Source organism: Centropristis striata, chromosome 4 (genome assembly GCF_030273125.1).
Source record: "Centropristis striata isolate RG_2023a ecotype Rhode Island chromosome 4, C.striata_1.0, whole genome shotgun sequence".
Taxonomy (NCBI): domain Eukaryota; kingdom Metazoa; phylum Chordata; class Actinopteri; order Perciformes; family Serranidae; genus Centropristis; species Centropristis striata.
In genome coordinates, this window is record NC_081520.1 from 18588245 (window position 1) to 18614407 (window position 26163).

At 38.4% G+C, this 26163-nt stretch overlaps 2 protein-coding genes across 2 annotated transcripts; both read left to right on the forward strand.

Annotated features, from left to right (window-relative positions):
• The first annotated feature begins 313 nt into the window (after positions 1–313).
• On the forward strand, positions 314–4953 carry LOC131970347 (uncharacterized). The gene is made up of 3 exons (XM_059331721.1): positions 314–402; positions 1687–2161; positions 3779–4953. The coding sequence occupies exons 1-3, from the start codon at positions 345–347 to the stop codon at positions 4119–4121; spliced, it is 876 nt and encodes a 291-aa protein (XP_059187704.1). The 5' UTR covers positions 314–344; the 3' UTR covers positions 4122–4953.
• Positions 4954–7140: 2187 nt separating this feature from the next.
• On the forward strand, positions 7141–25588 carry ints4 (integrator complex subunit 4). Its single transcript, XM_059330800.1, has 24 exons — positions 7141–7268; positions 9271–9465; positions 10028–10145; positions 11247–11353; positions 11452–11566; positions 11731–11816; positions 11949–11999; positions 12389–12477; positions 13416–13536; positions 13671–13742; positions 13845–14019; positions 14551–14756; positions 15437–15579; positions 17723–17838; positions 18759–18892; positions 20295–20449; positions 20691–20784; positions 21569–21649; positions 21761–21891; positions 21990–22049; positions 22157–22316; positions 22421–22564; positions 22671–22791; positions 25203–25588. Exons 1-24 carry the CDS (start codon positions 7215–7217, stop codon positions 25400–25402), a joined length of 2928 nt encoding a protein of 975 aa, XP_059186783.1. The 5' UTR covers positions 7141–7214; the 3' UTR covers positions 25403–25588.
• Positions 25589–26163: the final 575 nt, after the last annotated feature.

Sequence of the window (26163 nt, forward strand, 5' to 3'; positions counted from 1 at the left end):
CCTTTTAGAAAAGCAGAGACTTTATGATTAAAAGTAACAGAAAATATACCACACTACTGATTCCAAGGACAAAAATAAACTTTTACATATAAATAGTGGACAGATAGCAGGAATGTTTTGCTGATAATTTAAATGTTTTTAATTTTTCATTAATCAAACAGCATTTTTTTTTAATGTTAAGTATAATATCATCTGTCCTGACAGTATAGTATAAAGGCTGATGAGAATGTCATTTTTAGTTCAGTGTCAGTGGAGAAATGAACAGGAAGTGAAAGCGCTGAGCGATGAGACGAAGAAACAGCAGCAGAGAGACAAACAGCTGCTGAGGAGGTGAGAACTCAGTCATGACGAGCAGAAAAGACCTGATGAGACTTCTGCTGATCTCCACTCTGCTTCTGACAGGTACATTTATAGAGCTCTATTTCATTTTATCAGAGATAGAAGAAGTAGTCACACTGCTAAAAAAGGTGATAAAAACCAGATAAAACACTAAATCTGAGGGAAATGATCTTGCTGCATGGACAGATAATTTCACTTGACAAGATTTCTTAAATTAAAATTATTAAATCTAGAAATAAGCATGTTGAACACTTAAAATAAGAAATTAACTCTTAAAACAAGATAAATTAAAGCTGCCAGCAGCGATGGACTGGCCCGAGCAGAGTGACCTGATGATTATTTGGTTCTTACCAAGATAAAAAAAACTTTAGATTTAGAAGTGTTAGATCATTTATCTTGCTTTAAGAGTTAATTTCTTATTTTAAGCGTTCAACATGCTTATTTCTAGATTTAATAATCTTAATTTAAGAAATCTTGTCAAGGTAAATTATCTGTCCATGCAGCAAGATCATTTCCCTCAGATTTACTGTTTTATCTGGTTTTAAACACACCTTTTTTGCAGTGTAGATGCTTTATCCTTAGAAGTCTCAGCATTCACATTACTTAACCCTTTGGAGTTTAGGGCTATTTTGTCGGTTTTGGACTCCTTTTCATTCTGCCTGTATAAACCACTATATGACCTGATTTTTTTTTTCATTTTGACTTACTGGATCAACATTTTGAACACAAAAAAATTACAAAAAACACAGATAAAACACATAAAACATGAAAAAAAAAAAACAATAACACACAAAATCACAAAAAACACATACAAACACACTCAAAACACACCGAAAACATAATAAAAATACAAAAATTACAAAAAACACTTAAAAAATCACCTTTGCTAAAAATGGGTTGATGCATTAAATGTGACATGGAAACTTCTGGAAAAGAAAAAACTTTAGATTTCAGCTGCCAGCAGGACTCCATGCTGCTTCGTTTTTTACGTTGTGCAAAAAAACAGAAAAAAGGCAATTTTCTAAACCAATAAACCAACACCAATGCAATTAATTTCCCCTAGAATACACAATGCAGTACATGATTTAGACTCCCTCCACGCCTTAAAAAATCAACTAAAAAAACCCACCTTTTCAAAATAGCTTACAAGACCTGAACTCATAATGTCTCATCTCTGTTTAGTTTTAGTTTTTTCTGCATTTTGTATTTGTGTGTGTCTAATTTCTGTTATGTTAAGCAACTTTGAGTACCTTTAAAAGCGCTATAAAAATATAATGTATTATTATTATTATTATTATGATTGAACAAATAATAAAGCTTTTTTTGTGATTTCTGTGTTTCTTCCAGGTGTGAGTTGCAAAAAGAACGCTGTGTTTGTGTACAGCAGACTTGGAGGAGATGCCGTCCTGCCCTGCATCAACCCAGAGTCTCCAGACTGCTCCCGGATCACCTGGACCTTCTATAAAGGAGGCCGGGTCCGCTACACGGAGGAGGTGATCAACGGGGAGGTGAGGAGCAGCTCTGACAAGGCCAGCCGCATGGCCCTCACCTCCAACTGCTCCCTCAGCCTCCAGAGCCTCATGGTGGACGACGCTGGTTCCTACGTCTGTAAGAAGCAGGACGCTGCCATCACTGACGTCTACCTGTCCCTCCTCTCCGTCACGTCTCCGTCCTCCATCACAGACCTCCAGCCGGGAGGAAACCTCTCTCTCAGCTGCATCCTCTTCACCTACTACGATGTCGGCAGCTGCAAGTCCTACTCCAACACCTTCAACCTGAGCTGGACGGCTGAGGACGGCTCCACGCTTCCCACACACACCAGGTTTTTACTTTTCTCTCACTTTTTAATTTACACTCTGGAGTCCATGTAGTCAGGAGGCTCAGATAAATAAAGGGGACACGCTGGACAAAAGCACCATATTTTTTTCCCAACCTGGTCTCACAGGAATCCGTGAAATAGCCACGGATTTGCTTAACTCAAAATCCGTGGAATAGCCACGGAATCACTCAAATTTCCGTGAAACTGACACAGATTTTGTTACAATGCAAGTTAATGACAGTCATATCCCGTGGCTATTCCAACAAAATTATTTTAAAAAAAGACACACAATTATTTAAAAAGACACAAAATTTTGAAAAAATACACAAAATTATTTAAAAAGACACAAAATTACCAAAAAAATACACAAAATTACTAAAAAATAGACACAAAATTACAAAAAAAACACACAGAATTACCAAAAAAGACACAAAATTATTTTAAAAAAGACACAAAATTATTGAAAAAGACACAAAATTACAAAAAAACCCAAAATGACCAAAAATAGATGTAAAATGACTAGAAAAAAGACAAAATGACCAAAAATATATGCAAGAATGATCAAAAAAGACACAAAATGACCAAAAATAGACACAAAATTATTTAAACTGACACGGATTTGGCTACAATGCAAGTTAATGACAGTCATATCCCATGGCTATTCCAACATACAAAGTGATTATGTACATTCACTGAGTAAATATTTTGAATTTTTTTCACAAAAAATGAGAGAACTGTCCGCCATGTTTTTTGTTCTGACCACCGGGACCTTGAAAGTCACGTGACTTGGAACAAACCAATAGGAAAAAATATCCATGGAATAGCCACGGGATATGACATCATTAACTTGCATTGTAGCCAAATCCGTGTCAGTTTCACGGAAATTTGAGTGATTCTGTGGCTATTCCACGGATTTTGAGTTAAGCGAATCCATGGCTATTTCACACATATCTGTGAGACCAGGTTCTTTTTCCCACATGCTCTCTATCACTATAGGTTTCAATTTTTGATGGGAGCCACTTCATCAAGATTGTGGATCAGAGATTGCAGCCATATAAAATCTATGAGAACCAATATATCTTCCAAGCCACTCAGAAGGTCAATCTTGGTGTCAAAATCTACATTTTCTGGGTAAAAGAATCATTTAAAACTATTGAGAATATCACTAGATGATTATTTGATCCAATAGATATGTTCATTTTCACCCAGACCTGTAGGTCTTCAGGTGCTGCAGCAGGAATCCTGAGCTGAAAATGTTTGGACTCTATGTTCACAGGATAGCTGCCATGTACACTGCTGAATAAAATCAGGGAAAGCTTTAATCTCATGTCAGATCTTGTATATACATTTTCCCAACAGAAAATGTAGATTTTGACACCAAGATTGACCTTCTGAGTGGTTTGGAAGATATATTGGTTCTCATAGATTTTATATGGCTGCCATCTCCGATCCACAATCTTGATGAAGTGGCTCCTACCAAAAATTGAAATCTATGCTGATAGAGAACATGTGGAAAGAATGTGGTGCTTTTGTCCGACGTGTCCCCTTTATTCTTAAATCTGGTCCTAAGATCCCTGGTATAGATTCTATCTTTTTAATAGTTTTTTTTTCTCTGCACAGGAACGAGCACATTTCTGACACTCGCTGCAACATCACTCTGTTGATAAAGCTGCAGAGCAAAGACGACAACAGGAAGTGGAGGTGTCAGGTGAACACTGCAGAGAACAGCAGGGTGGCCTTTATAGACTTCACTTCTACGTTTCTGTTCCTCAACCGAGTCCAGTCGGCCCAGACTCTGAGTCCTCCAGCAGCGTGTCCGGTCCAGCTGCCCATCAGCCGCATCGTGCTCTGTGTGGCGCTGCCCTTCATGGTGATCACGGTGGGATTCTTCACATGGAGAACAGACCGCCACAGGGCCAGAACGTCTGCAGCCGCCTTCAAACTGCAGGAAATATACGAGTGAAAAAGAGTGTTATAGTGCCTCCATGGTTCAAAAAGGGCGCTAAAGTACCCTGTACACTGTAAAAAATAATCTGTTTAATTTATGGTAAAATACCGGCAGCTTTGGTTGCCATAACTTCATCATAAAAAATACAGTGAGTGGGTTTTCTGCTGTAAATTTAAATGTAAATATCAGCAAAAACTGTGATTTAGACTGAATATTCCCGTTATTTTTAGGGTAATTGTGTCATTGTGATATTATGGCATTTCCCCTTTAATTTCACATGAAAAACTGTTTTCTACAGTTTCAAAGTTTTGTATTTTTCCTTGATTTACGGTAATTGAAAGCATAAACTTCACCATAAACTCAATGCACTATACACTGTAAAAAAGAATCTGTTTAATTTATGGTAAAATACCAGCAGCTTTGGTTGCCAGAACTTCACCATAAAAATTACAGTGAGTGGGTTTTCTTCTGTAAATTTAAATGTAAATATATGCAAAAACTGTAAATTAGACTGAACATTCCTGTTATTTTTAGGGTAATTGTGTCATTTTGACATCATGCTATTTCTCCATTAACTTTACATGAAAGTTATATATTTTTTACAGCAAAACTGTGTGTTTCCTACAGTTTATGGCAGTAAAAGTTAAAATTTTTATGCTATTCTTTGATTTACAGTTATTATAAGTGTCTACTACGGTGATATACAACTTTTAATTTTACGCTCTATATCTGATGTAATTTGACAGTGTTTTTCTGTAATTTCTACAAACATTTTTTACAGTGTAGAGTGGTGAAAACGAGAGGAAGTGCCTTATTGGCTGCCTTTTGCACATGAAAAAAAATATTGAGTGCCCTCTACACTGTAAAAAAATGTCTGTAGCTTTTACAGTGAAAAACTGCGAAACCATGACAGTAAAAGACTTAAAATGATAAATGAGTTAATTCAGTTTCAATAACAATGAAGCACTGTAAATATATATATCAGCCAAAACAGTGGTTTTTAAAATTTTCTTTTTTTAAAATACATTACTCCACTGTAAAATACACTGGCACCGTGTTTATAACAAAAATATACTGTAATATATATACATGCATCACTGTAACTTTTTTTGCATTTATTTTTTGTAAAAATACTTTTTCTCACTGTTAAATGTACCAAACACCATATCTCTAACAGAAATATACTGTTATTATTATTATTATACTATCCATGTTAAAAAGAAATGTTCTCCAAGAGGGAAATTCTACTGGGATGAATTAATTGATGATGTTGACTGGAAGAAAGCATAATTACTGCCTTATAAATGTTGCATCTCTAATAAAAGAAAATAAATACACTTTAACATTTTACACAAAATCTACCCTTGCAATGCAATGCTATCTAAGTTTATGGATATGAATAATAAATGTGTCTTCTGTGATGTGGAGGAATTTATTGCTCATGCATTTTGTGAATGTAATGTTGTGCAGGTTTTTTGGATGGACGTGAGAAATCATTTATCTAACTTTCTTGGTGTCTCATACCTATTTACCAAAAAAGATGTTCTTTGTTATTTTACTCATTGTAACAAATCTGTTGAATTTGTTGAACAAATTATTTATTCTCTCTTGTAAGTTCTTTATACACAAACACAGATTTCTCAAAGTGAAGCCAAAGTTTAAGGTGTTTCTACTTGAATTCAACTATCTTCTTAAGTTTCTCAGAAATGTAAAAGACAAAAAAAGAACTATTTTTTCAATATTATGACAGCCTGATGAATGTATAACCTTCATTTCTAATAACTATATGATTTAAAAAAAATCATTATCAGTGAATGCACAGACTTTGTATTCTCTGCGTGACCAATGTATGTACCATTTTCTTCTCTTCTTTTCTTTTTCCATATTTTTACTATGATTTCTCCTGATAAGTTCTTTGTTTCATGACATTTATTTGTTTCTCTAAATCCCTTTTGTCTGACCTCATGATTGTAATGTTCCTTTATTGTCAATAAAGATTTAAAAATTAAAATAAATAAAATAAAAAACATAGAAAAACTACATTTAGCAATTAAACATTGGAACAGACGTGATTTACAAAATGCTTTTTGTTTTTCTTACCATAACTACGGAAAACGTGAAGGGACAAATGTGGGTTGCTGGCTAGCTGAATACTAACCAAAAATGTAAACTTACTCAGAGGCTATTTTCAACAAAAACATCAGTTTATTCATGTTTACATAAATGGTTAACTCATATGAGCAATATATAATAATGAAGTGTTTAAAAAATGTCATTATCTCCATAAAATAATATGATCATAGTCTCCTGAATTATATTCTGTGAGCATAACAATATTATTATTATTATTATTATTATTATAATATAATATATGATAATATATAATAATAATAATAATAATAATAATAATAACTATTATACAACTATTTTACACCTTGCTCTTCCTCCTGCTGTCACATTTGGTCGTTCTTAAAAAACAACAACTTTTTTTTCTTTCATAATTCCACATTTATTTACTTCAGGGGAATTCAGTTTCGTAGCTTCACTGGTCAAACCGTCATCAAATTTATCTAAGAAAAAGTACATTTACGTTTGTCAGCCTACTTGCGCGAAGATTTATACTTTGATTGATACTCATTACATAATAAACATAATAAAAAACGGAATATTTTTTTCAATAGTTAGAGTGAAATAATAATAATGCACAGAGTAGGTTATGTCAACATTTAGTGAAACTTATGTCTTGAAAGCATTGTTAATTTTTGGATGTCAGCAAAAATAAAAAAGTATAACACCCAAAAAAGGTCAAAAAGGACCCCATGACATTAGACTGGTTTAAGGACATGTAAAAAAAATATTAGCAACTGTTTTTTCACCATTTACGCCACGTCAAGACCAACAAATCAATATATAATTTTTTTTTTTCATTATTATTGGTCAGTTTTAGTAAATTAAGGCCTCATTTTCAAGTTTGACTGGAACCACTGGAGCAGGCGTGATTTACAAAACGCGTTTTGTTTTTCTTGCCGTAGCTACGGAAAACGTGAAGGGACAAATGTAGGTTGCTGGCTGAATACTAAAGCTCGGCTAATAATCTTTTCCTTGAACATGGCAGCTCACCTGAAAAAGAGAGTTTATGAAGAATTCTCCAGAGTTGTACAGGTGAGCTCATTAAACCTTCTCATCGCTGGAGACACAACCCCAAAGATGTTGCCGGTTAATGTTGCCGGTTGTGATGGAGAGCTAGCTGTTAGCCAGCTAGCTGTCAGCTAATGCTAAGCGGCTAACTAACAACAGCAGCTCTCAGCCTCAACACAACGACATGTGATCAATCAATCAGTATAAGATTATTCAAGTTATTAAATACAATTATTTGACAATTATTAGTCCAAGTTGGGAGCTAGCTGCCGTTCATGAGATTATATTAGCCTGAACAACATCAACACTGAATCTGTTTCAACTTTTAGCTGATAACGGTCAATGTTCACGGTAAAAAAACAAAACATTAATAAAATAAAAACAGTGCAAAACACCGAACAGTTAACTCTCTAACTGGTTGAAGAACCACTTTGCTACACAAAGCAGATAGAAAATGCCTATTAAAAACTAAGTATAGAAATTAAAAAAGGCCAGCTATTGACATTTTTTTATTTATTTAAACACACACACACCTAACAAAACAAGTCGTGGAAAAAATAGAAATTAAATACAGCAATCAAGTTAATGTGCTTTTTTAATGCCAACTATTGACATCTGGACAAAAAAATGTTTTTGTTATAGAGTAAAAATAATAATTAATAAACAACATAATAAAAAAATAATACAATGTGCAAAACAGCAGCATCCAACAGTTTTAAGAGTCTCTGTGAACTAACCACCATCATCTATCTAACTGGAACTTTTTATTATTATTTTTTAGGGCAGATTGGCATTGAGAAGACCAATTATATATAATATAATATAATATAATTATTTATTTGTTTCCCCTCCCTGCTTGGTGGCATGCTGCTTGTCAGTCCTCACATGATTGGTTCGCACAGCATGCATGTGACACCTGTAGTCAGTGTCCGCAGCTCCCATTGTTCACTTAAAAGAGCTCTTTCAACCGGCTCGTTTGCGACTGACACATCACTAGGATACAAGAGTTATTAAGTCTATAGTTGGAGCTGGATTGGGACAGTTTGAGTCTACCACGGAACTCACTCCTCTGCCTTGTTAAGGTGCAGAGGGTTAGTTGGTGGGCGTTGTCCATTATAGTCACCAGAAAGTCCAGTTTGAAGCAGTGCAAGATTCAGCCTCACAACAGTCAGATATTGAAAAATAGTGACTGTTGGGAGACAAACATCTCCATATTTATAAAATGTTTACAAGTGACAGAGTAATGCTGAAAGGGAAATGTAGGTTGAAGGTTTAGGCTGAACAGAGGAGAGATATTTCATCGTAGAGGTGGAAATGAGGATTTAAAAGAACAAAAACATTTTTGGTTTCATCTGCTTTTTTTTTTTAACTCACTTTTTATTTCACGAGATGACAAACACACAACACATACATTAAGAACACACATAAGTAGATGCTATTACAGTTCCAGTTCTAACATATAATCATGTTCTTACATCCTAGCTTCAAATATTCCTTCCTCTTAAAAGGAGGTAATATGGGCAACATGTATCATTGACTACATACATTTACTGAACAACTAAAGTGGAGAAAAAAAGTAAAGAAAAAGAAGAGGTGACTAAAGTTCTGACATTGTCTAGTTTACTGGTACCCATCTTTGTTCAAACCTGTCTGATTGAAGCTGTAACCTTGCTGTGATTTTCTCCATGATAAATTGTAATTGTTTTCTTCGCTATTAAAAGCAGAATTCTTAGTAACAAAGTAAAATTCCCATCTATAATATTATCTGGGACTATACCCAATAGGTACACTGCTAGATCTAGAGTCAAGTCAATGCCCAAAACATGTTTTATTTCCTTTTGAATATTTTTCTAAAATCTTTGGGCAATCCCAAAATATATGAGTAAAATCCCCCACCAGCCCACGACCCCTCACACACGACACATCTCAGAAGTATTTCTGCACCTTGAGAAGATAGATGGAGTAATAAAGTACCTCATTTTGATCTTCCAATCAAACTCCAGTTTCATCTGCTTTATGCTGACAGATTCCCCATGAAGAAGCTCCGGCAAAGAAGCTCCGTCTGTCCAAACCCAGTAAGTCTGCGGCGCTACACATCGACCTCTGTAAGGCCACCAACTCCACCGACGCCCTGCAGTACCTGCTGCAGTTCGCACGCAAACCAGTGGAGGTGGAGAGCGTGGAGGGCGTGGTCCGGATCCTGCTGGAGCACTACTACAAGGTAAAGAACCAGGTCGGACCCAGGAGGATGTGTGAATAACCAATTTTTATTGTATTATTAACCAATTATTCATTGAGAGCGTTATTATTTACATATGTAATGAAATAAAATAGCTGTGCTGTGCTCTACTTGTAAGTAGAACAGCAACTAACGATTATTTTCATCATCCATTAATCTGTCGATTATTTAAACGATTAATCGATTAGTTGTTTGGTCAATAAAATGTATAAAAATATCAATCAGTGTTTCCCAAACCACAAGATTACGTCCTCAAATCTCTTGTTTTGTCCACAAACCAAAGAGATATTCAGTTTATTGTCATAAAGGAACAAAGAAACCAGAAATATTCACATTGAATAAGCTGAAATCAGAGAATTTGGACTTATTGTCTTTAAAAACAATTAATTTAATAATCGATTATTGTTCGATTAATCGAATAATTGTTGCAGCTCTACTTGTAAGCACAAGTTTCTTAAAGTTCTGTTCACGTGGTTTAGTGCGAGCTAAGTTGCATGAATCAAACATGAATCTGATGTTTCTGCTGATGTCGTCTCTCTCCCAGGAGACAGATAACTCTGTGAGGCTGAAGATCGCGTCTCTACTGGGTCTGCTGTCTAAAACACAAGGCTTCAGCCCCGACTGCATCGTAGACGACGCCATCAACACACTCAACAATGAGAGTAAGACACACTTACACACTGTCTGAAGTAGGGACAATATACAGTTTTTATCATGAATCCCAATTAAAACCTTGGGTGGTTCACCATGCAGTCGATTTCCATTATTGGGATTCTTGTGAATATCATAATAAAAATATTTGGTCACACTTTCCAAAAATTCCTGCTTTGAGTCATTAACAAAGCATCGTTTCGAAGGCAAGACTGAAATTATAATGTTTGATTGTGGTCCAGCAGACTTTCTGGGCCCCTTACAACTAACATTCAGTCATCAATAGAAAAATCTTGGTGTAAAACTTGACAACAGGTTGAAATTTGATCGTCATGTTAGCTCAGTCGTAAAAAAAAACAGCTTTTACCAGATAAGGATTTTATCAAAAGTCAAAGGGTACCTGCCACACAGAGATCTGGAGACTGTAACCCATGTTTTTATTAATACCAGATTGGATTACTGTTATTCACTGTATGTTTGCCTGGACCGCTCACTTTTTTTTACTGCCTGCAGTTGGTACAAAAGGCAGCTGCCTGTCTCCTTACTGGCACGCCAACGTGACCACATATCTCCGTCCTAGCTTCACTGACTAGCTCCCGGTTGCTTTTAGAATAGATTTTAAAATGTTAGTTTGTTTTTAAAGCTCTTAATGGCCAAGCCCCCCAGTATTTGACCTAGCTCCTTCAAATCCACAACACTGAAATCCTCCAATCAGCTAAACCCCTAAAACTAGACTCTAAACCAAAGGGGACCTAAAACCAGACTCAGAACCAAAGGGGACCGTGGCTTTGTGGCTCGGGAAGAACCTGCTCTGGATCATCCGCTCTGCAGGATCTGTTGAGGTTTTTAAATCCTCCCTAAAAACACACTTTTTCTCCGCTTTTAATCAAGTTTAAGTGGACATTTGGCAAAAAATGTTATTCAAATTTTAATTTATTTTATTGTATTTTTATTCTATTGTATTGCATTGTGTTTATGTATTTTAGTATTTTAATTTGTACCTTATTTCCTGCACCTGTGATATCTGTAGAGCACTTTGGTCAACCCCAGTTGTTTTAAATGTGCTTTATAAATAAAGTTTGAGTTGAGTTCCTGTTTCTCTGTGTGAGCAGAGTCCCACCAGGTCCTGGCTCAGCTGCTGGACACTCTGCTGGTCATCGGGACTCAACTACCTGAGAGTCCTGCAGTCAGACAGAGACTCATAGAGATGGCCTGCAAGGTGAGACACAAACATTACTCACTATTACTGAATCAACAAGGCTTCTTGCACAAAGCAACAACACTCTTCCATGTTTTTTTTGTCTTTTTTCCTCTCAGCACCTTTCTGATACATATTTTGGGGTGAGGAACAAATGTCTGAAGCTCCTCGGGTGTCTCGGCCTGGTGGACGCTCCTCTGACCAAAGACAGTGAGGGACTGGGGACATCTTTAGGTTTGTTCTATCGAGAGCTGAAAGGCTGAAGTGCAAATCTCACTTTCCTTACTTTTAGATAAAATAAATGAACCATGTGTTCTCAATGCCTTAAATATTTATAAAGTAAAGGAAAATATCCAGTTTTTCTTTCTTTCATTGCGTCATATTCCATGTTGCTCCAGGAGGAGTGAAGGATGTCCAGAGTATCATCAGCGACTACTTTGGAGACCAAGACCCCAGAGTCCGCACCGCAGCCATCAAAGCCATGGTAGGACAAACCTAACCTACAGCCATTTATTTATTCATCAGCAAACATGTAACTACAGTCAGCAGGGAGAAAACCCACTCCATTCTTATTTCACTTTTATAAGACAGCTCATTCTTTGTGTTTGTTTTCCAGCTGCAGCTGCATGAGAGAGGAATGAAGATTCATGAGATCATTTATGATCAGGTAACAGTTGTTTATCTTCACCAAAACATGACAAAAATAACGGCAAACCTGAAGTAAACAGACCTTCAACACTGTGGACATTTTGTTTTGTGTGTGTTAAAGAGTTCTACTGTGGTTGTTGTGTATGGAAGTGTCTGTCTGTGCTACTGCAAGACAAACCTCTCTGTGGCAGAATAATAATACATTCATTAATTAATATAATATAATAATAATACATTAATGATGATAAGAAGAGGCTGTCTGCCATAAGGAATGTGTTTTAGGGATTCAGAGTACTCTTGATGTTATCTATCATCCTCAGGCTGTGGTGGCCACTCAATCACAGTTGCACTGGCTTTTTAATGTGTAAACGCGTGTGTGTGTGTGTGTGTGTGTGTGTGTGTTTGCAGGCCTGCAGGTTGCTGTCAGATGATTATGAGCAGGTTCGTTCTGCAGCAGTGCAGATGGTTTGGGTGCTGAGCCAGCTCTACCCAGAAAGGTGAGGAGACGCTGACGTTCAGAGACTTAAAGGCTGTTCACACCACAGACTGTATATAAATAATAGACATAGTGACCGTGACGTCTCATTGGTTTGTGGAAGCATCAGTTCAGCGTTACACTCGTCTCCATCTTGTTTCCGATACGGGGATCAGAGCATATCTGGACTGTGGAGGAGGAGAGGGATCTGATCACTGACTACAGCCTTTCTACACCTCAACCTGACTGACTCATGTTAGCATTAACTGGAGCATTAACTGATGCTGGTTTAAATGTTTGTTACTGACCTCAGAAAACTGAGCAGTGACTCCTTGGAGTGTCTGTTAGTCCAACCAAACGCTGAACAAGACATTTAATGAACAAAACATTCAAACAAACTGTCATTAAGTGAAAATACAGTGAAAGGCTCAAAGTTATGAGACCAAACCGCTAAACGTCCTTTTTTATATCTATATAACGTTATATATAACTTTATTGACACGTTGCCGTGGATACGCATTGTTCTGTTTCTCTCCTGATGATGGCTCGCCTTGTTAGTGACCTGTCAATCAAAGGTAGCCCCGCCCCAAATCATACGATCTATTTTCTTCTAAATGGGGCCATTATTTACACTATTAACATCCAATTGTTTTTAAGGAGATTTTTTTACTAGTGATTGAGACCATAGTGTTGTCCTAAAAACATTTCTGAGGTAATAAATCAAGTGAGAAGTTTTCAAATTTTGCACTGGAATGAATGGGCAGATTTTTTTTGCAGCCAAACTTAGCGCCCCCTGCTGGAATTTTCGGTAGAATGCAGCTTAAGGCACTTCCTGGTTTGCCTCCCTGCTCAGACCCGGAGGTTGCCGTTGATCGGATCACCTGGAGATGGCTATAAACAACCCAGGAAAGAAGCTAGTAGTGACTTTTAGTCACTTTTTTGTTCCTTCTGTCCAATCAGCATCGTGCCCATCCCGTCGTCCAACGAGGAGATTCGTCTTGTTGATGATGCATTTGGGAAGATCAGTCACATGGTCAGTGATGGTTCCTGGATGGTCCGGGTCCAGGCCGCCAAAACTCTGGTGAGGGAACACACCAACACACACAGCAGTCACACAGCTACTGTCATCTCTGTAAATACACACTATAACACTTCCTTTTAGTCCTTTTACAACAAGAAAAGATGAAACTTGTTGACTCTTTTCTTGTGTGTCAGGGTTCAATGCTGCAGGTCAGTCCTCAGTTTCTGGAGCAAACTCTGGATAAGAAACTGATGTCAGATCTCAGGGTGAGCAGAATAACTTCCTTCACAAGATAATCTGTTTTTTATTGAAAATCTGCAAACACAATAAGAAGTGCTAATAAAGTGAATCACCTTTTCTGTTCCCAGAGGAAGCGAACAGCCCATGAACGGGCCAAGGAGCTCTTTACTTCTGGAGAGTTTTCCTCTGGAAGGAAATGGGCTGATGACGCCCCCAAGGAGAAACTGGACACAAACACTGTGAACCTGATCGCCTCGGGGGCCTGCGGAGCCTTCGTCCACGGCTTGGAGGACGAGATGTTTGGTAGGTGAAACATTTCTGTCATTCTAACTGTTTTATTCTGCACAAAGACATGTTGGAGTTGTTCTGATTGTGCTGATTCCACAGAGCTGCAGGACTTAGAGATCATATATTATAGATGTTGCAGTGAAATGCAAGTCAAACAATCAACCAGTTGGTATTATTAAAGGGGAGAAATAATTGACTGAAATGATGTTCAGGCATCATATAGGGTCTTTTTTTGGTGCTGCTATGAAGATTTATGACAGAGAGTAAGAAAACAATGCTTAAAGTCCAAATATCAGATTACCATCACCATCAGTTATGTAGTTTTGATTAGAGCGCCAACAATTATTTGATTAATCGAACAATAATCGATTATTATTAAGTCCAAATTCTCTGATTTCAGCTTCTTCAATGTGAATATTTCTGGTTTCTTTGTTCCTTTATGACAATTAACTGAATATCCCTTTGGTTTGGTTTTTTCTTTACATATTTAATATGTATAGTGCCTTCCCTCTTCCACCCTTTTTTCCGTCTTTAATATTATTCCAGAGGTCCGTATTGCGGCGGTGGAGGCTCTGTGCCAGCTGGCTCGCTCCTCTCCCAGTTTTGCAGAAAAGTGTCTGGACTTCCTGGTCGACATGTTCAACGACGAGATCGAGGAGGTGAGGCTGCAGTCCATCCACGTGCTGAGAGAAATATCTACCCACATCACGCTGAGAGAGGACCAGCTGGACACGGTGCTGGCCGTGCTGGAGGTGAGCACATACACACCAAGGTTAAAATAGTTTTGGATTTTTCATTAGTTTTAGTTTTAATTTCATTGTCAATTTTTGTTTTCAAATTCAGTTAGTTTAAATGAGTTTTTAGAGTGAGTTTGCTAGTTTTAATTAGTTTCTATATTTTGGAAAATGCTTTGTTTTAGTTTAGTTTTTATTAGTTTTAGTTTTTTTGTAATGGGGTATTTGTTGGGTGCCAGATTCAATAAGGTTACAATAAATGTTTCCTTTATTTCCTTTGTCTGATCCATCTCAGCCCCAATAAGTTTATTAAGTCATAAAACCAGATAGATGAAATAGATTTCATATCAACCAAAAAGGTTTACGTATGAAAAAAGTTGACAAAGACGAAAACGAAGGACATTTTCACTATAATTTTAGTTAGTTTAGTTAGTTTTGTAACCACAAAATACAGCTTCAGTTAGTTATCGTGTATTTAAAAACTCTCGTTTTATTTTATTTCCGTTAACAAAAATGTTTTTTTAATTCTAGTTTTCGTTATTTCGTTAACTATAATAACCTTGTTACACACTCTGGTCATCAGTCCATCTCTAAGCCTTGAAATATGTTTTAGTTTTTTCTTGTAAGTGACACAACACTCACTATTCCATCCTGATAAATGCTCACGTTGATGAAGTGACTGTCCTGTGGGTGTTCAGGATTCGTCTCGTGACATCAGAGAAGCTCTCCATGAGTTACTGTGTTACACCAACGTCTCCACTAAGGAGTGTATCCAGCTGGCTCTGCTGGAGCTGCTGAAGAACCTCAACAAGTATCCCACCGACCGCAACTCCGTCTGGAAGTAAGACTCTGTCTTTATCTGTGTGTTTGCAAAATGTTGAAAGATTAGAGCCAGGATTTAAAATATAAAATGTAACATTTCCTCATTAAATATCTAGGCTAGGGCTTTGAAATGTATTTTGTTGTTTACTTACAGTGTCATGGACACGCTTTGTTTCCATCTTATTCCACTTTGTGTTTTCACACCAAGAACCATAACTGTAATTATGAGCATCCACACTGATAAACAATAATATTCTGCAAACAGCAGGGCCAATCTCATGCTGTGCACTCCAGCTGTCCCCCCCACACACACACACACACAAAAATCATGAAATCCGAGTTGAAAAATTTAAATATAATAAAACTATATACAAAAAAGTCCCACAAAACATGTATATTTATAGGCATTTTTTTCCCTTGTTGGCTGCAACTCTTCACAAACAAACTATGTGCAAAATTACATGTCATTATTATCTTATCTTATTAGGGACCGAGCACTAACGGTGCGAGGACCCTATTGAAATTGGTCTGTTTTTTTTATTCTTCTCCCAAATGAATCGCCTTTTTGGGGGCTTTATCATATTCAAAAACTCACCATTTTTGGAATATACATAAATCTCCCTGTAAATTTACGTATTCTAGTATTCGCTGGAATGGGCGTGGCAAAATGACTCACTAGTGCCCCCTAAATTTCATATCCTCCCACTGGTTTGTCGGAGACGCATGAAATTTGGTACATACATGTATCATGGGAAGACGCACCAAAAAGTCAGTGGAAGCCATGTCCTAAAACGTATGGGAAGTCGGCCATCTTGGATCGAATATGGAATTTTTGCCATTTCCAGGTCGCATACTTTAACGAACTCCTCCTACAGATTTCACCCAATTGACTTAAAACTTGGTCAGTACCATCACAAGGCCTTTGGGATCAAAAGTTGTATAAATCTTTACCGACGGTCACACTATGTGGGCGTGGCATGGCGGCAAAATATGGCGTCTCGCCATAAAACACGAGATCGTAATAACTTTTCCATTCTTTGTCCAATCTGTTCCAAACTTCTCATGCTTCATCAGAGTCCATCCCTTAACACTTCTAAATGACAATATTTCATAAAGCCCCGCCCCTTATGCTTAATCCACGCCCCCTTTCATAAAATGACCACGTTGCATACTTTAACGAACTCCTCCGACAGATTTCATCCGATTTACTCCAAATTTGGTCAGTACCATCACAAGGGCTTTGGGATCAAAAGTTGTATAAAGCTTTACCGACGGTCACACTATGTGGGCTTCGCATGGCGGCAAAATATGGCGTCTCGCCATAAAACACGAGATTGTTATAAGTTCTCCATTCTTTGTCCCATCTGGTCCAAACTTCTCATGCTTCATCATAGTCCAGCCCTTAACACTTCTAAATAACAATATTTCAGAAACCCCCGCCCCTTATGCTTAATCCACGCCCCCTTTCATAAAATGACCACCTTGCACACTTTACATAACTCGTATGACAGATTTCACCCCATGCACTTCAAACTTGGTCAGTACCATCACAAGGGCTTTGGGATCAAAATTTGTATAAATCTTTACTGCCTGTCACACTATGTGGGCGTGGTATGGCGGCTAAATATGGCGTCTCGCCATAACACACGAGACTGTATAAGTTGACCATACATTGTCCAATCTGTCCCAAATTTCACACACATGATTAGGGTCCCGCCCGGAACACACCCACGTGTCAATACTTACACACAGTCATAGCGCCCCCTGCTGGCTACAGCAAGTATTATATTTTACACCTACCCCGAGCACAGTGGTAGGAGACACGCCATTTGGGACGCATAGGGACTGAGCCCACATCGCCGCATCCGATGTGCCCTCCCCTGACGGCGCCTCCCCCGATGGCTCCACTCTGCGAGGGCCCGTTCAGTACTGCGCGCAGTCCTAGTTATATATTTGGTTTTACATGACCTGGGAATGTCAATGTTGAATGGTTTTTTTTGTTAAACTTCACGTGATCTGATCAGGATGGCACGATCAGAGACGACAGAGGATTAAGAAATGTAGAAAATGAGGTCGCTTGAACCAGTTCCATGTCAGTGAAAAGGTGTCGACCCTATCCTCCTTGTTCTATGATGACTGGTGTGTTTCTATCTTCCTCTCAGGTGTCTGAAGTTCCTCGGTTCCCGTCACCCGACGCTGGTTCTCCCTCTGGTTCCTGAGCTGCTTAGCACACACCCGTACTTCGACACACCAGAACCCGACATGGACGATCCAGCCTGTATCCTTCACACACCTGAAAATCTCATGAGATTTTGACACATGAGTAATTAAAGTCAGGCATGAAAAGGGGCAAACTGTATGTGTTTGCAATATCATTTAGGTTTTGAATTTGGCCTTAAACACAAAGCGGTTGCCAGTGATGGGCGTCATGGTGTTCAGCAACTACAGAGGCAAGAAAAAGTATGTGAACCCTTTGAAATGACCTGGTTTTCTGCATTGATTTGTCATAAAACATGATCTTATTTGCATCTAGGTGTCAAGTATAGACAAACACAACATGCTTAACCTAATACCACATAAACAATTATAATATTTCATGTCTTTATTGAACACATCCATTGAACATTTAAAGTGATGGTGGGAAAACTAGGGGAACCTTTTGTATAATGACTCCATTAAGAGTTAATTAGAGTCAGGAATTAGCAAACTTGGAGTCCTAACAATGATGAGATGTGAGTGAGGTGTGGAGATACTTGACATGTAAAAAAACACTCAAACTTTTTGAGATTGCTGTCCACAAGAAGCGTCTGCTCAATGACTTTAAAAAAGTAAATCTATTCTTGGGACTTAGATGCAGATCAGATCACATATTATGACAAATTAATGCAGAAAACTCAAAGGTTCAAAGGTTCACATACTTTTTCTTGCCACTGTACAAACCGTTTTTGTGAATTTTCCTCTGAATGTTAGACAGCTAACTGTCTCTTGCAGTATTTTATCATTAACAGAGTGGAACAAGATAAACATTAGACAGATTTGTAACTTTTGCCTGTTGTGACTTTACAAAAACTGGCACTACACAAGGTAGAAATAAAGTTTCCTCAAAAGTTGACATTTTGCCTTTTTAAAGAAAACGGTTCCCTCCTCTCTGGACCAGTGAGCTGTTTGTTTCTCTTCCTTGACTCTAGTTGATCTCAGACATTGCTGTTCTGGTGTTGGTGTTTAATGCTGCCAAGTCGTGTCCCACCATGCCGGCCATGTTCTCCGACCACACCTTCAGACACTACGCCTACCTGAGGGACAGCCTGTCACACCTCGTACCGCCACTCAGAGTGAGAACTCAAATACTGACGTTCACAATCCTATTACTGTTTACCGTCACATAGGATAAAGAAAAAGCAGTACATTCTTTAATTGATAGCTGGAACAAGAATTAGAAAGAAGATTTAGTCCATTGTCAAAATAGTTGATAGCTGATAATGCTGATAGTTTTCTGTTGCTCAGCTAATTATTTCAGCTCTGTTTCCTTTAATCTTAAATTTTCATTAGTGCTTTTTCTTCTTCCATGGAACCAAGGTTATTATAGTTAACAAAAACTAAAGGAATAAGGAAAACTAGAATTGAAAAAACATTTAAGGTTAACGTCAACTGAAATAAAAACAAAAGAAAAAGAGTTTTTAAAAAAACGATAACTAACTGAAACTGTATTTTGTGGTTACAAAACTAACTAAAACTAACTTAAATTATAGTGAAAATGTCCTTAGTTTTCGTCTTTGTCAACTTTTTTAATACGTAAACCTTTTTGGTTGATATGAAATCTATTTCATCTATCTGGTTTTATGACTTAATAAACTTATTGGGGCTGAGATGGATCAGACAAAGGAAATAAAGGAAACATTTATTGTGACCTTATTGAATCTGGCACCCAACAAATACCCCATTACTAAACAACTAAAACTAATAAAAAATAAACTAAAACTAAGCATTTTCCAAAAAATATAATCTAGCAAACTCACTCTAAAAACGACTTAAAACTAACTGAATTTGAAAACAAAAAATCACAGCGAAATTAAAACTAAAACTAATGAAAAATCCAAAACTATTATAACCTTGCTTGGAATGTTGTAAGACGATAGAAACTAAATATATACAATGGATATTTTAAAATTGATTTGATGATATAACTGCGATCAAAATACTAAAATTTTCACAAAGCACATTCAACTCCTTTTTTTTTTTACCAGAATGCCATTTTTACAAACGCATTAAAACAAATGAGCAGGACCTTAGAAAATATAATAAATATAATAATATATATAATATAAATATGATATTCTGACACATTTATAGGCCCGCTGTCTATGTTGGAGCCTATTAATTCTTTGTATTTTGGGAATGCTGACGACTATTGTAGATTAATTATTATTATTGATTATAATTGTATTTTGCTGCTCAGGTCCCTCCTCCTGTGGTTAGGGAGTGAGGTGTGAAACAATTTATCAAACCACTAAATTACATGTTTTATGTTGCTTATTGTTGGAAGTCAACCCGGAGAATATTTCTGTTTTTGTAAATAAATCCCACCACCTTTGGTTGAAACTGAAACTCTGAGAGTGTTTATTATTTAGTGAGTCTTAGACCTCCTCCTCACACACTACTCTGATGATTTTGACTTTTTTTTTAAGCAAGAGTAGCCGTAACTGTCTGTTTTGTCACTGTTGTCGTGTCTCTTAGTTGCCAGGTAACGGTCTGGACCTGGTGGAGTCTCGTTGTGGTTCTGGTTCTGTGGAATCAGCTCAGCTCTTCCTTCAACAGAGTCTGAACCGGGTCAGCATCATCCAGAACCTGGAGGCTCCTGGAGCCCAGGACCTGCTCAACTTCACCATACGGTACACACACACATCAATACTATATTAGTATTATGAGTTGTATTATTTATTATCATTTTATATATAACTATTAAATCTATTTTATTGCAATTCCATTTGTTTTATTATATAGTAATCCGCTGTCTTTCATGCTTGGCTCTCTGACCGGAATATCTGACCTCTTTGATCATTGAATGAGAAGAAGTTTATTAATGTCTTTTTCCTGTCTTTCTGTCTGTCTGTCTGTCTGTCTGTCTGTCAGAGACCTGCAGCGTCTCGGGGAGCTGCAGACAGAACTCGCTGGAGCTGCTGATTTCTGTGCTACGTATCTTCGCTGCCAGCTGCTGCTCATGAAGGTACCTGTGTGTGTGTGTGTGTGTGTGTGTGTGTGTGATGTTGTTCATTACCTTTGTTTATTACTCTTATATTTTAAGGGAACCTTGTGAGAAAGATAAGCATGAGTTAAAATTACCAAAAAAGACAAAATGACCAAGAAAGTATGTAAAATTACCAAATATGACAAAAAAGACACAATATGACCAACAAAGTATGTAAAATTACCAAATATGACCAAAATATTACGTAAAATGACCAAATATGACCAAAATAGACACAAAATGACCAAAATATTATGTAAAATTACCAAATATGACCAAAAAGACACAAAATGACCAAGAAAGTATGTACAATTACAAAATATGACAAAAAAGACACAATATGACCAATAAAGTATGTAAAATTAGTAAATATGACAAAAAGTATGTAAAACTACCAAATATGATCAAAAATAGACACAAAATGACCAAAAAGTATGTAAAATTACCAAATATGACCAAAAAGACACAAAATTACTAAAAAAGTATGTAAAATACCAAATATGACCAAAAAAGACACAAAATGACCAAACAATTATGTAAAATTACCAAATATGACCAAAAAAGACACAAAATGACCAAAAAAACAAGTTAAAATTTCCAAGTATGACCAAAAATTAATGTAAAGTTTCCAAATCAGACCGAAAAAACCACAATATGACAAACAAATGATGGAAAATTCCCAAATATGACCAAAAATGACCAAAAAAAGACAAAAGTATGTAAAATAGTGTGTCTTGTGAGTAACCTTCCCTTGTTTCCTCAGGCTCTGCAGGAGAAGTTGTGGAACATGGCCGTCCCTCTTTGCCTCAAACAAAACGTCACCGCCACAGCAGCAGCTCAACAGGTCACACACGCTCGCACACACGCACACACACACACACACACACACACGTTGGTGTTTCCACAGCTGTGAGTTTTTTTTGGCTCTGTTTAAATGTGTGTGGTTTATTTGTAGATCTTGGAGGAAACCTACAAGCTGGAGTTTCTCTACAGCGGTCTGGAGAGCAGACAGGTCGCCACCATACATCATGTTCGCCTCCAGGCCAAAGCTCTGCAGCTCGCCCTGACGGCCCGCACCAGGCATGGGTCAGTACACACACACACAAACAACACACACACACACACACACACACATTCAAGACTTGATGTTAACCATATCTGTATGTTTGTCATTTTATCTTCAGGTTGGATTCTCTCATCAGCAGCTGTGAGAAGTTTCTGCAGGACATTGAGTCGTTTCAGAGGTAAGATCATGATGCTTTAATTTGTGAGTCAATCCTCTGAACCCCTAAGGAGTTTCAGGGCAACTCAAAAATCTGTTACATATTATAATATTTCCTTCATCCCTCAGGCTGTTTCTGGCAGAGTTGCCCCACCTGCAGGACAGTTTTGTGGACAAACTTCTGGAGCTGATGCCCCGTCTGTCCTCCTGTAAACCTGTGGAGATGGTGAAGATCCTCCAGACCACTCTGAGACAGAGCGGCATGCTGCAGCTCAGACTGCCTGAACAGGTATAACGAAGGCATTTCTACACAATCATATGTTAAAAATGTATTTTGGACATTAACCGCATCAACTTTTTTAATTCTCACTAACATTTCTTGCTGGTTGACAGATCCACCGGGCTACAGCCACCATCATAGAGCCAACAGGGGAATCTGACAACCCTCTGAGGTTCACCACCGGCCTGGTGGTGGCGCTAGACATTGATGCAACGCTGGAGCACGTCCAGGACCCCCAGAACACTGTCAAAGTCCAGGTCAGTGTCATGCATCATTCCTTTCTATATAACTGAAGCAGCTGTTGATGACGACGATGATGAGTTAAGAGGAGTGTCTACAGTATGATGCTTTCTGTCTGTGCAGGTTCTGTATCCAGACGGCCAGAGTCACGTGATCCATCCTAAACCTGGAGACTTCAGGAAGCCTGGACCTGATAGACACAGACTCATCACACAGGTTTACCTCTCACACACGGCATGGACAGGTCAGTATCATGTGCACACATTAGGGCTGTTTCCACTACCGCCCAATACCCAGAATGAGCCGGGTCTCACTCACTGAAACGCCCCTAATCTGAATACGAGCCGTCCTAAGGGTCTTTTGACTGGACATTTTTTGTCCCTGTAGAAGAGCAGGGCCGTTTTTCTCCCCTGAAAAAAGCCTGGTTGCTGATTGGATAGAACGCTAAGCAGGATGTGACATAGAGGCGACAACAACACGCACCATTTGTAAAAGCCGGCAAAGCAGTGTTGCCATTTTAGCGACTTTGTTGCTATATTTAGCGACTTTTCAGACCCCCTTAGCGACTGTTTTTCAAGAAAGCAACTGGAGACAAATCCAGCGACTTTTTTGGAGACTCGTTCTTACTCTTCTTAACGTTAAGAAGAGTCCAAGCGGCACAGTCCTCCTGCAGCAGTCTCTCCCAGCTGCAGAGCCGGAGGGGATGTTAACCCCTTAGCGTCCAGTCTGCAAATTGCTAACAGGCTAACAGTTAGCTCTGTAGCAGTAAAGTGTGTATGTGCTAACAGGCTAACAGTTAACTCTGTAGCAGTACAGTGTGTATGTGCTGCTGCTGCAGGAGGTGTTCACTTAGCGATCTCAGACACTCTGTGCACAGTTAGTGATGCCGGTTAATTCACGATCACGATGTTTATGATCAGCGGAGATGCTGTGCATAATTAGCCATGCTGCTTTGTTTATGATCAGCTGCTGACGTTGTGCACAGTTAGCGACGGCGGCCACAGTTGAGTGTCCTCTGTGTTGTCCCCGCAGCTCGGTAAGAAGAGTCAGAACGAGTCTCCAAGTCTCCAAAAGTCTCCAATAACACCAGAAAAAGTCGCTGGATTTGTCTCCAGTCGCTTTCTTGAAAAATAGTCGCTAAGGGGGTCTGAAAAGTCGCTAAATATAGCAACAGAGTCGCTAAGTTGGCAACACTGCTTCGCCAACTTTTACAAATGTTGCGTGTTGTTGTAGCGTCGAGTACTACGTCACATCCTGCTTAGTGTTCTATCCAATCAGTAACCAGGCTTTTTTCAGGGGAGAAAAAAGACCCTGCTCTTCTACAGGGATTAAAAAAGTCCAGACAAAAAAACGCTAGGACGGCTCATATTCAATTTAGGGGCGAGAGACCCGCCTCATTCCAGGTATTGGGCTGTAGTGGAAACAGACATTACATTACATTACATGTCATTTAGCAGACGCTTTTGTCCAAAGCGACTTACAATAAGTGCATTCAACCTGATGGTACTAGACATAGACCATAGGAATCGAGTAAGTAGATAACTTTAAGAGCTAACTGTCATTGCTAAGGAGTGCTATATGTTAAAGAAGAAAAGAAGAGAAAAGAATAAGATTTTTTTTTTTTTTTTTTTTGTTTAATATATATATCTGTTAGGTGACCATGACTTAACCGAGGTATTGTTGGAAGAGATAGGTCTTCAGCCTGCGGCGGAAGATGTACAGGCTGTCTGAGGTCCTGATGTCGGTGGGGAGCTCGTTCCACCATTTGGGAGCCAAGACAGAGAAAAGTCTGGAAGTGGTTTTGAGGCGAGTTGACCCACGCAAGGTGGGAGTCGCCAGCTGTTTGGCTGATGCAGAGCGCAGAGGACGGGCAGGGGTGTAGAGTTTGACAAGGTCCTGGATGTAAGTAGGACCTGAACCGTTAGCAGCAGAGTACGCCAGAGCTAGAGTCTTGAAGCGTATCCGCGCAGCCACTGGTAGCCAGTGGAGGGAGCGGAGGAGGGGTGTTGTGTGTGAAAATTTGGGAAGATTGAAGACCAATCGAGCAGCTGCATTCTGGATGAGTTGCAGAGGTCGGATGGCTTTGGCAGGCAGACCTGCCATGAGGGAGTTGCAGTAGTCCAGGCGTGAGATGACCAGGACCTGGACCAGGACCTGAGCTGCCTTCTGGGTGAGAAACGGGCGGATTCTCCTGATGTTATGCAGCAAGAATCTGCAAGATCTGGTAGTGGCGGTGATGTTTGTTGAGAGGGACAGTTGGTTGTCAAGCGTTACGCCAAGGTTTTTGGCGGTTTCTGTGGAGGCAACCACTGTGTCCTGGACAGTGATGTGGAAGTCAGTGGTGGGAGAGCCCTTCCCTGGGAGGTAAAGTAGCTCAGTCTTTCCCAGGTTGAGTTTGAGGTGGTGCGAGGACATCCACTGGGAGATGTCGGCCAGACATGCAGAGATACGTGCTGCTGCACGTGTTTCAGACAGCCTTTATGTCTTTTCTGAACCACTTTTCATTTGTATATAAAACCCCTAATATATTGTTAATTATGTTGTCATACTGCAGCGTGTATGTCTCCTGTAACATAATATTAAAGAATGTCTTTCCCTCTGGTTATTTACCATATTCAGTTTCTCTCACTGACTGTTTCTGTCTCCTTGTCTCAGAGCCGTCTCAGGTGGAGGTGCGCCTCCTGCTGGCCTACAGCTCCTCCTCAGCTTCTCTCTCTTCACATTCTTTGGCGTCCAAACTTGGATGGAGCGACAGCATGGACAGCCCCACGCCGCCGGAGCCCGCCGTCGAGGGAACCGTTCCTTTCAGCAAGTCTGTCAAAGTCTACATCATGCCCAAACCGGCCCGCCGCTGACGGATGACACGCACAACGTGTTTCTGCTTGTTTTTTCAAAGACGATGCCTGTTGTTTGACCTTTTAAACTCAAAGCTGTACAGAAAATATTAAAAGATTTTGCTTTAAAAACACATTTATTTTTTGACAATCTGGGCATTCAATGAATTGTTTATTGATGATATGTCAGTTTTATGGGTGATATTTTTGTGCTTTACAGTTGTTTAGGGCTGCAACTAACGATTATTTTCATTATCGATTAATCTGTCGATTATTCAAACGATTAATCGATTAGTTGTTTGGTCAATAAAATGTATAAAAATATCAATCAGTGTTTCCCAAACCACAAGATGACGTCCTCAAATCTCTTGTTTTGTCCACAAACCAAAGAGATATTCAGTTTATTGTCATAAAGGAACAAAGAAACCAGAAATATTCACATTGAAGAAGCTGAAATCAGAGAATTTGGACTTATTGTCTTTAAAAAAAATAATTAATTTAATAATCGATTATTGTTCAATTAATCGAATAATTGTTGCAGCTCTAGAATTGTTTCTGATAAAGACAAAGTTGTGATGGAGACAAATAATTTTCTGATTTATTTTTTGTAGCAAACAGTCAGAAACATTAAACTGAACTATACATTCATTACCTTTTACTAACAATGCCACCATATGAACTGTCTCATTTATAACTTTAACATTCCACAAAATGAATCCCCTAAAACAAATTTGTTGCATCTTTAATTTGATCTGAAACTCTAATTAGGGACCAAGCACTGA